The 12605-nt window shown below is 37.9% G+C and overlaps 1 protein-coding gene across 1 annotated transcript in view; it reads left to right on the forward strand.

Moving 5' to 3' along the window:
• Positions 1-11906, forward strand: part of LOC105365385 (forkhead box protein E4) — a 41902-nt gene extending 29996 nt beyond the window's left edge. The window contains exons 3-8 of the mRNA XM_011503528.1: positions 4088-4308; positions 5037-5526; positions 6771-6975; positions 8051-8181; positions 8254-8418; positions 11749-11906. Of these exons, the coding sequence (XP_011501830.1) occupies positions 4088-4308; positions 5037-5526; positions 6771-6975; positions 8051-8181; positions 8254-8418; positions 11749-11906 (1370 nt within the window). The remainder of the gene's footprint in view (positions 1-4087; positions 4309-5036; positions 5527-6770; positions 6976-8050; positions 8182-8253; positions 8419-11748) is intronic.
• Positions 11907-12605: the final 699 nt, after the last annotated feature.

The following is a 12605-nucleotide window of genomic DNA, read 5'->3' on the forward strand; positions in this document are numbered from 1 at the left end:
CCTGCTTTTCCCTGCGCCGTAACAATTATGCTGCTTCCATCTTCGATCGGCATTAATCCTCCTATAATACAACTCCTCGGGCCGCGCCAAACCTTTGTTCCCGATAACTTCAACAGTTTTCCAACTACAACAAATGTAAATATACAATGGATTTTATTTTACAATTAGGCAGCTCATAATATTGCATGAGCGAAGGAAAAATTGTTAACCTTAGTACCGTACGACCATCGACGACGCCAACTTTGAACAATGAAAGAGAAGTATTATTATTCAATCTTTTCTGCTCGCTCAAATTACATATATTGTTTATTAAACCTGCTTTCCTCAAGATTTTCAAATCAACGCTCCTAATGGTTTTTGCTTAAATTTTCAAACGTAACGTTTCAATTTTCTCCAATTAATCGAGCCGCCTCCTCCTCCTCCACCTCCTCCTCCTCCTTCTTGCTTCAAGCGAGATACGTCGCGAGCGAGCCCCCCCCCCCGTACGTACCATAATTTCCAACTAACTAACGATACATCGTCGTACTCGCTCCAACCTCAACCTGTGAAATTCATTATTTTTTTGCGCCCGAATATTTTCGAATATGAGCGCTATAAGTCGTTATAAGAAATTCGACAATAAGGCTAATCGTTAAATTCTTCTACTATAATATTATTATAAAGCCTTACTTATCAATCATCGAGGCATTTTCTCGTAGATTTTTTGTCCATTTAAATAGATAGGGGCTTGCAATGATTTCTCAATAAAAATAATTACAATTGAAATTTTCCTATATTTTCCACGTCTATAACGATTGACCTATTTCATTTTATTCATTTATACAGTTAAATTTGAGTATAATTGTTGGTAAGTCAGCATAGACTCGAGAGGCGTCTGTCAGAAACACTTGAAAATCGACTAGTAATGAGCGACTAAATATCACGCGATGTAAAAGTGTCCAATGTGCGACTATTTATTGGGAATGTGAGAGAAGACCGCCGTAACTACCGTGTCTGTCTCTACGTACGTACGTACGTAGGTACGTAGGTACGTAGGTACGTAGGTACGTAGGTACGTAGGTACACAATCTAACGCTCGCAATATCGCCAAAACCGTATTATAAACGTTAATACGCAAAATTGACTTTTAATGAAATATTATTGCGGAAATGAAAAACAATTTCATATTTCTTATTCGTAGAGGAGGATAGTATAGTGCGGGGAAGAAAGACTGTTTGGGCATTGCTAGACCTCGTGAAATTGAGAGTCGTGAAGGAAAAAAGTTACAGATGACGACAACGACAACGACAACGCTGCTTATGATTACGATGATAATTGATAATGATAATGACGCTAATAAACAGCGAGTAGTAAGAATAATAACATGGATGTAGATGATTTCAAAATATTTTTGTCCAGGAAAAGAAAAGCGCGTTCGTTGGTCCTATTGTTAAGGACCCGGGAAAATGCCGAATATACAATAGTCGCTATTGCAGTCGCGTGACACGAGCCAACATCTTAATTACCAACAAAATTTCATCGACTTGCTCCTTATCAATTTACGTTATTTTTCTTATGTGCATTTCATGCGTCTCGTGGGGATCTCAATACGAAACCGCATTTATGCCTGCCTGCCGTCTGCCGCCTACAACTCCGCCTCGGGCCAACTTCAGGCCAAGTTTGTATCGTAATTTTGGGCTTTGCTCTCCTCTACCCTCTCTCACTCTCTTCTCTCTCACTCTCTTCTCTCTCTCTCTCGGCACGCAAGAATGGAGAGAGGCTCGTTCGCATTGGTCTCGCTTATCGTGCGGAAGCCCGACGCAAAAGTATCGCAGTGGTTGCGCGCGCAATGTACATCGAGTCTCGAATTTCGAGGCGCGTAAAGTTCTTATTAAAAAGGTGCAATTGTCGTCGAACCGATTACTTCGAGGAAGTAATGATTCCATACTCCTCCGTTACTTTAATAAGCCGCAAATTTCTATTACATTCCCCCTTTCACTATCCCCTCTCTCTTGCGCCGCAGTCTCGCACACATTCGCGCTACTCTCTCTCTCTCTCTCTCTCTCTCTCTCTCTCTCTCTCTCTCTCTGTCTCTTTGTTGTACGCATTGTGTTCGTCGATCGTCGGAATCGTGGCCATACGAATGCTTGTTGACTTCTTTTTTTCTTTTTCTTTTTTTTTTTTGATAGTTGCTTTTTCCAATAGTCAGGTGCACTGTCCCCGATACTTTACGCTTCCATTTTTCGCGTTAAACCTACTGACTGGAACTGAAAGTATCATCTTTTATGTTTCCCAGCCGAACAATCGCGCGCAGCCTTTCATATGAAATTATATTGCATATTGCAAGCTAATTAATCGATATTAAAGTCGTTCGTATTTATTAAAGAAAAAAAAAGAAAGAAAGAAAGAAAGAAAGAAAGAAAGAAAGAGAGAGAGAAAGAAAAAAAGAAAAAGAGCCTTGTTTATTTCGAACAAATATAATCAACATTTTGCTATAAAGAACACGAACAAATAAATATTCATTCAACTTGATGTAAATTTTGCTTGAATTTCAAATTCAATGCAACCAACGTCAATGCTCCATTCGAAATATTGTTGTAGCGTAGAAGATTATTTGCTCGGAGCACTTTTTCGCCTCCTTAAACAAAATAATCGCCAGCGAATAATGTATTCGATTAATGCCTTTGTAATTGGTAAGAGCAGGGGAATTAATAATATTACTAGTTCCGTGGTTATATGAAAGATATGTGAATAAAAGTTAAGTAAGTATGGCTCTTAAGTGCCAAAAAATTTCATACGTTCCGTTTTCATTTGCAAATGTTTTATAAAACAGTGCCTTTATTATTTGCTCTTTTATTATTGAAATGATTAGATACGCCTAGTTAGTTTAGCTCTTTAAATAAAAACATATTCAATTAAGTCTTTAATTTGTTTATTTGCTTTGAAAAAGTGTTTTGAATGTGTGTTAAGATAATTCCTTATGCACGTCAAAAGACTCACGATAATAATCTTGCAACAATATTAAAGTATTTACAAATAATAATTTAATACTAATCGGTATTTGAATTAATAAATTTATGAGTATTTTTGCTCATTAATCATCGTTGTTTCAATCATTGCACAAATAATGATGAAAGATTGTCATAATAATTGTGTTATTTTGACAAATTGTTGTTTATAAACGAATTTTATAATTTAATTAGTTTATCGTACGTAGATTAAATGTTTATAATTGCAGTTTAAACATTTACAATTATAGGTTAAATATTTATAATTATAGATTAAGTGTATAATTAAATTGCTACTTTAAAACACAAGATAAAAGGATTAATAATATAGTTGAATTATAGTTACAACTATTATAATTACAACTACTGTTCCCTAAGTACTTTCCAACCGAGCTCCTCATTAAATTAGTTAAGGCAGATTTATAATACCAATTATGATATGTTAATTTATTATTAATAAATGTTTCGTCTATTTTATTATTGTGCATTAAGATGTACAATATACTTAAAGAGATATGCAATTGCGATATTATAAATTACGAGTTAAGTTAAGTAATGTTGCTTTAATAGTCAATAATTCATTAGCATTGTCTTAATTAATATACAGGGATCATTGTACTTGAATGCACGTACACGTGCATAATAATAAGAGTGAACGGATAGTAGATTTAAGATGAGAAAATGTAATGTTTCTTTTACCGAAGTAAGAGCTAAGCGAAGAAAAATTAATTCTATAGTTGATGTAGTAGACTAGGGAAGAGATACAATAAGAATTATTTCACTATATTGAAGAACGCTTTAGTTATATTCTGGGATGCAAGCGCAACTTAAAATTCTTAAAAATAAAAACAAAATAATTTTATATCATCGACAACTTAAATAGGTATAATAAAGGTAAGAAATTAAGCTGAAGATAAGAAGTTGGAGTTGTCGGATGATGGGATTGGCTGAGAGTGACCATCCTCGTCTCTTGATCGATTTAATTATAAAATTAACGTCAATGCTGACTGAAATTTTACGATTGAACAAATATACAATGTAATTACTCATCGTCATCGCATAATCGTTCATAAAGAAAGGTATTTGGTATTTCATTGCAGTTGGCAATTTTGTCACGGATCCAATGAACAGTACGTGCATGACGACGAGCCCCAAAGATCTCAACGTCTCCGTCGGGAGCTTGTCACGTGACTCTTCGGTCGTCGTCACCTCGAGTCTTCACGATCATCTACCCTTACACCACAGCCCGGACTCCGTTGTCTCCGTACCGTCGAGCAGTAACGTTCCTCTGGGCTCCTCTCAGCAACATCATAATCGTTCGGTGAGCAAATCGTCGATCGTTTCTCGCAAAGGAAGCTAAGACATTTTTTTTCTTTCTTTATCTTTTTTTTTACTATTAGAAATTATTCGATGAACCGCGAGTGAATTTATTTACTGATTTATGGAATACGGAATATAAAATTGTTAATAACCGAGACTCTTGAATGGACTATTTTTATCTTTTCATTTATTTTATTTTATTTTACAATAAATTCCGACAAGAATTACCTTCAACTTCGATTATTATTTTACTTGTATTAGTATACTCTCTGTTTCTCCCTCCCTTCTAACACAACGTTACCATGAGATTGGATACTTTTTTTTTTTGTTTTTTTTTTTTTTGTTCTTTGTTTCTTAAACATTGCAGAAGTAAATGATAAGTATGGAATGTCTCGATTTAGAAATATTGAAATTTGTAAAGTTCAATGGAACGTAGAAGATGACGAAAGAATCTAAAAACGGAAAGAATAGTAGGGACAACTCTATATTTATATAACAGAATGGAGCTAGCTCTCTTGTTATTTCAAATGCCAATTCGAATCCGTGTCTAATCTTAAAAATGTATAAAGAAAACCGAAGAGAGCTTAAGGGGCGACTGCGACCTACCAGTTTCCCTCCTCCAGATAAAAAGCTCCCACCTGTTCATATAAATCTGTGCTTTTAAGAGACAGTGGGCTTGCGCCAATAAAGCCGCTTGAGAAAAATAATTCGTCGACTTTTGTTTGACAGCTGTCGGGTGCGACGAAGCGAAAGGCCGAGTCGCCGCTCGAGTCGGCAGTCCTGGAGGCTTCGACGAGCAATGCCGAGGCAGAGGACGGCGGTGCCGGCAGCGGACCGGACAACGGGAGCTGCAAGCGCGCTCGGACGATCCGCGTGCCGTCGGGTGATGCGAGTACGACGACAGGCGGGAGCAATGGGGCCGTGACGGCAACCACGGGGGGTGGTACACAGGGGGAGACCGGCGCTGGGGGCAATCCAAGCGACACCAAGCCGCCCTACAGCTACGTCGCCCTCATCACCATGGCCATACAAAATAGCAAGCTCAAAAGGCTTACCCTCAGCGAGATCTACGCCTTCATCCAGACCAACTTCCCCTTCTTCGAGAAAAATAAGAAGGGTTGGCAGAACTCCATCAGGCATAATCTCAGTCTCAACGAGTGCTTCGTCAAAGTGCCCAGGGAGGGTGGCGGCGAACGCAAAGGCAACTATTGGACCATTCGTGAGTTAGTTTTTCTTTTGCCGGCTCCGAGTAAACTCATCATTACCACTGTTTTCCGATCATCGGCTAACCACCTTTTCCCCCCCCCCCCCCCCCCACCCACCGACCCCCCGGCCTCCTATTCCTTAGCTGTCTCCTTTTTTTCTTCTTTTTTTCTTCTTTTTTTGCCTTAATCTTTCGATGGATAATTTTATTAGAACTGTCGTTTCATTTTACAAGATATGCAATTATTTAATGATTCTTTAATAAAAATTGATTTATGTAATCCAAATGGCACACGCCGCCGCCACTACACATACTAGGACATTTTTAAGAATATTTATTAGTATGAAGAAAAAATGTTATCAGTCATTCCAATTTACCCGAAAGCAAATTCATCGTATCCAGTCATTATTTTATTAAATCAAGCCCCAACACATATCATCGATGATGCTGACTTGGAAAACTTGAATTTACATAACTGAATTATGCTCAGAGATGAAGTGCACAACAAATGTAATCATAATATTTACATAGATAAGGAAAATCCATTCCCAAACAATGACAATTCGTTATTTACATAAACAAATTTCAACGATATTTCACCTAATTATATTATTACGACAATAATATGGAAAGTGTACTAAAATGCTTGAGGGGCGGGGGGGAGGGGAGTACTAAATTTGCCTAATGTTTTTTTCTACACGCGATGAAAAAATTCAAATGTTTTTGAAAATTTAGCAAAACACATCAATTTTGTCCTTCAAAATCCTACAAACATAATGATTTAATCGTACAGAGCACTCCGAAATTAATCATAACCCATAATGAATTACAATTAGCTGCACTTATTTATTAAATGTCTCACTATTAAACAATAGAGATTCATAAATTTGCTCCTTTACCGAATACGTTTTACTTTCCAACAAATGATTAAAAACATGTCCGTTATTCTAATCAACGTGTTTTAATTTTATATTGATTGCGAATAATCGAGAACGGAAAACTATAACGTGAATAATAATAAACTTAGGTAAATCAATAGGTTATGTTCGAGCCAATAGCCAATAAATAGTACCCTACGTTTATTCTCACAATAACGAACGATTTTTCAATCCCACTATCACTCGTCTCGATGAAAATACACTCTCTTAAGGCATTTTGAAATCCCATGTCATTCGCTGAAGTGGCACGCACCTTTTACCCCTATAATAACGACAAGGATGCGAATGACGAAGGCCCCCTTGCATCATGTGTGTCCCCAGATCCGGAGGCCGGCGACATGTTCGAGCACGGCAATTGGCGACGGCGCAAGCGCATGAAGCGCCATTACCCTAACGCGCCCTACCCCAAGGGCTTGTTCGGCGATCACTTCCAGTCGGCACACGTGCACCTCGGCGCCTCGAGGACCATCTTCACCCACTCTCCGCCTGCCTACTCCACCACGGCCTACCCACGTTACGACACAAGGTTCATTTAATTATTTATTACTACTACTACTACTACTACTACTACTACTACTACTACTACTACTACTACTACTACTACTACTACTACTACTACTACTACTACTACTACTACTACTACTACTACTACTACTACTACTACTACTACTACTACTACTACTACTACTACTACTACTACTACTACTACTACTACTACTACTACTACTACTACTACTACTACTACTACTACTACTACTACTACTACTACTACTACTACTACTACTACTACTACTACTACTACTACTACTACTACTACTACTACTACTACTACTACTACTACTACTACTACTACTACTACTACTACTACTACTACTACTACTACTACTACTACTACTACTACTACTACTACTACTACTACTACTACTACTACTACTACTACTACTACTACTACTACTACTACTACTACTACTACTACTACTACTACTACTACTACTACTACTACTACTACTACTACTACTACTACTACTACTACTACTACTACTACTACTACTACTACTACTACTACTACTACTACTACTACTACTACTACTACTACTACTACTACTACTACTACTACTACTACTACTACTACTACTACTACTACTACTACTACTACTACTACTACTACTACTACTACTACTACTACTACTACTACTACTACTACTACTACTACTACTACTACTACTACTACTACTACTACTACTACTACTACTACTACTACTACTACTACTACTACTACTACTACTACTACTACTACTACTACTACTACTACTACTACTACTACTACTACTACTACTACTACTACTACTACTACTACTACTACTACTACTACTACTACTACTACTACTACTACTACTACTACTACTACTACTACTACTACTACTACTACTGCTACTACTACTACTCGCAGGAATTTGCCTTAATGCGTTTAAAAATGTCGGATTGCACAGGATTTACGCGTGACAGCAGAGAAGAGGGTCGGGGGGGAGGGGTATTAGACTTGTGCTTGTACATTTGGCTTCCAAGACTAATCGTTGGCCTCTTCTATTCTGCTTTTTTAGTGCCTGGAGCTTACAGCAACAGCCACTGTCATCGTCTCATTACAGCTCGTTACAGCTGCCGCAACAATTACCGATGCAGTCGATGCAGATCCCGACAATGAACGGCTACAGTCAGATCAGTTCATCTTTAGGTGAGCTTGCTAGACCCTCGAGTAGCCCCATCCACGGTAACATTCCCGAAAGTGATAAAGGTCCTCTCAAAGCCTTTCAAGGCAATTATCTGGATGTTCCAGGAAGCACGAGCGGCTCCACGGCTTCGATGAGCAGTAACTCGTTCGCGGGTGGGTTCGCTACTTGCGCCAGGAGGCACGATGCCGCTTCCATGTCCGTTACCGAAGCCGTCTCCAGGTGCTCATATTGGCCGGATAGTGAGTATACATATTGTTGTTATCATTGGAATTGCGACGTTCTTCGATAATTTAAGCTCCCCTATTGAAAATTTATGGGGCGTTGATAAGTTTGGTTGTGAAAAAGTGGCTTTGTCCGATTGTTGCAAGCTACTACTATTTTACGTACGCTAGAAAAATTAAAGAAAATTATCCTCTATATATATATATATATATATATATATATACACATACACACGCGCGCGCGCGCTCGCGTATATACATAATTTTAGTGTATTTTAAATCGCTATTTTATTTAAAATTTTTAATACGGCACTTATAGAAATAGTTTGATATATTTGTGATTTTCGTTATTTAATTAATCGACTACATAAGATTTACATGTCCTATTCTTAATAAATAATATTAATGCACAGTTGCGCTCGATAAGTTATATTTCTCACTTAGCACGAACAATTGCATGGCAACACTATGTCCTAATTAAATAGAAGATGACTTTAAATAATCGAATAGACAAGTAAATCAAAATAATTTTACAACGCATTATTAAAACAACTATTTATTTCATTTTACTATTCATTTCACGAATTTTAATTATCTTATTGGTTTCACGTTGTTTCACGCTACATTATCTTTTAATAAAAGTCACTATTCGCAATAAAATTGAATGCAGACTTCTTCTTTTGTAAATGTACGTCAATTTTATAACTTGAATGTTGCTCAGAAAATTACAAATCCGCTGAAATATTTAGAAGAGTACGTCGTCTTATCCAACTAGTAATGGAAATGTTACGCTACATTACATTCTCTCGTACTACGATTTAATAATAATCATTGAATACGCTCCTGTTGTCTGATTTAAAATTTGCCAAGAAAATGGTTACGGTTGGAGCGAATTAGCGCTCAAGCAATTATTCGATTAATAGAAACTTACGCTAGGATTACGTACGTGTAAAGTCGTTTTTATTGACGAAAAATGTAAATTTTCACCGAGCAGTATATATGTAATACGGCGGCAAATTGTCCATTGTTACAGAACCAATGGCTTGTGAGATGTGCATAAGATTGAGAGAGCGAGAGAGTGAGAGTGAGTGAGAGGAAAGTGGCGGTTGGGTATAATAAGAAAGGGTTAGTGAGGGCGAGTGAGGGCAGCGGTCATTCGGCTCCGCTCAGTGAATCGTAACGGCGTGCGCGCACACGTGCAGCCGTTCTTTTTCTCCCTTTCGTTCTTCTCGCTCTACCGCCTTTCAGAGCGCGCGCGTGCGTGCGAGATCTCGGATAACCAACTATGCTGAAGGAACGAGCATCAGTGGTTCGGCTAGCAAGAGGTGCTGCTTTACTCGGATGGGGGTGACGTGGACGACGAGCAACTGTACCGAACCGCGGATGAAATGATGACGAGTCGCCGGGAAAATCATGTTCAGATAACTCTACGAAAGCAACTTTATAAGGTCATCCCATAGGCCACGTACAAGCAATGAAGATTCTGCCATAGTGGGATGAGGATTGCAAGCATCCATGGGGTTTTCGGCTGACAATCGGCAAAGTTGCCACTCGACTACTCGCGACTCGCAGTATCAACAATTCGAAAAAGTTACGACGCCAAGTTGCACTCGTCGTATTCGTTATATTTTTGATCGAGTATTTTACGGGACGACACCAAGCATCTCTGTCGATTGCGTTTTATTCAAGGCTTTTAATATAAATAAATACCGAGGGAACGAAGTGGCATTATGGGTAGGCGGAGAAAATTTTTAACTTTCCGTTCCATACGTAAACCCGTTGTATGCGTATTCAAAGTACTGGGCAGCTTTTTTAATCTTAAAGTTTATTTGTATCATATATATTACACTTATTATTGATATTGGATTATTTAATTTTCAATGTGGATTTTTTTTCTTCTTTCTTTTAATAAATCAATAAATGTACAAATAAATTTTTTTATGTACGAGCGTTAACAAACTGTTTTTACTGTCATTATATCTATACAACTTTTATAGACAGCACGAGCATTCTTTATTTTTATTTATTTTTAAAAATATTTCAGCGGCTGCCGCACTCTTTACGTTTCATATCTTGAGAGAGGGAGAGAGAGAGAGAGAGAGAGAGAGAGAGAGAGAGAGAGAGATTTCCAAGTGGCATGCCTGTCTCTATTCTTACGTGTTATGTTTCTGAACTATAAAATTTCATTATAATGTCTAATTATTTTCCATTCATATTTTGGCATTTAGTGAATTTAATAAAACGTAATACCGACACTGAATGTAAAAAATACCACCAAAGTATACAATAAATTTAAAAAAGATATAATCGAAAAATATTTTGACAAACAAGTTATTTATTTTAAAGATAAGCCGCTATGAATGTGTATAATCATTTCTGAAAGTAATAGCGTAGCGTAGATTTTTATGGTTTAACTTATTACATATGATTTCATGTACATTTGAAATTACCGTAGCGACTCTGCTATTACGTAAACTCAAATTTCCTGTTTAAAATACTTGTTTTTTTGTTTTTTTTTTTTCCAAAAATTTTCTTGAGTTTATGATTTTATTTATTATATTTGTTATGGTATTTTCTATTTTCTAATAGTGACACATTAACAGAGGCTAGTATTTAACAGTAATTATTTAATTACAATAAGAAAATTGTTTAATATGACAATTTCAGCGATAAAAATGGTAAAGAGGTAAAATAAAGATCTTATAAATAATATAAAAAAATTTATTCGACTTCACGTGATGATAATTGACGTGGATAAAATTCTAGAGCTATTGAACGATTTAATTATGATGCAGGTAGACAATTTTTAATGAATAAAACTGTGCGAGGAAAGGTGATAAGACAAAGATAACGAGTGACCTTAAAAAATTGTTTTAAAGTTGGCCTTTAGTTTGATAATTTATTATGATTTTTATAGTAAAAATTAGTTCTTCGCGTGTATGACGAAAAATGAAATTAAATCTTAAATTGGATTATAATAGATTTCGATAATCTTAATGCCATTAATAAATGAACTTTGGCGAATGTAGTCGAATTACCAAGGCTTTCACATATTTTTTTCAATAATGCCTGAGTGCTCGCGAACACACTTGTCTGCCTGTATTACCACGTCGTAAAGGATACCAATCCATTCATTAATGTTACTAATTATACGAATCTCTAAATTGGGAAGGAGGTGGGATGGATTACTATTAGATTTGTAATAGGAGCTCCGTTTTGTGTGCGCGCGGGCGCGCGCTTCTGTGTATGTGAGGGGGTGGGGAGTGACGGGTTAAAGATCATCAAGCCCGACGAGCTTGTAGAGTCGGCGTTTTGTAAATAATGGCGAGGCAACGCTTATTTTTTCAGTGGTGAAGGAGGACCCGGGTAACACACCCGTTTCACCAAGCAGTGTCAGCACCGTTGGCGTCGCCTCCAACATGTACAGCTCGACGACGCCGTCGAGCGTCTCCTCCATCGCCTACTCGCCCGTCGACTTTCAGACGCGCTCCAAGTGCTACATGTGAAGGCTTAACCTCCCGATTAGCCCTTCTTAACATCCGAAGTATGTAATCTCTCGCACTCTATATCTCAGCCTATCGATCCATTTCTTCTCTCCAACTTCTCCCACCATTTTATCTCCTTTCACCCACAAACCCACCCACCCATCCACCCAGGCACCCACGCACGCCCGAAAAAACACGTGTACGCACCACGGGCACATTGACACTAACACGCGCACACGAAGTCTCTTTCCGCCGCTCTCTCACGCGCCCTTCGTTCCATCTCTTTCCTCTCTATCGTCCCTCCCGCCGTTACTTTTACGTTAGTTAGCGCCAAGGAAGCCGTGTTGAATTGTGTTTAATTGTGCGCGCTAGCGAAACGCGATCATTCCTTTTTTCCACCTCTTCCTCCACCTCCTCATCCTCTTCTTCCTCCTCATCCTCCTCTTCCTCCTCTTCCTCCTCTTCCTCCTCATCCTCCTCTTCCTCCTCCTCCTCCTCCTCATCATCATCATCATCATCATCCTTACGATGTACATTTCAAAATCATCAACGTATCGCGGTAGATCGTGTCTCATGCAAGTACGATATCCTTTTAATTCGACGGTTTTTATTTTACTTCGGGGATGAAATTCCGAATAATTATTATGTACATCGTGGGAGAGGCGATAATTGGTATTTTTAAAGTAGAACAAAATATTTTAACGCGAGGAAGCCGCCGGG

Source organism: Ceratosolen solmsi, unplaced genomic scaffold (assembly GCF_000503995.2).
Source record: "Ceratosolen solmsi marchali unplaced genomic scaffold, CerSol_1.0 scaffold33, whole genome shotgun sequence".
In the NCBI taxonomy this organism is placed as follows: Eukaryota; Metazoa; Arthropoda; class Insecta; order Hymenoptera; family Agaonidae; genus Ceratosolen; species Ceratosolen solmsi.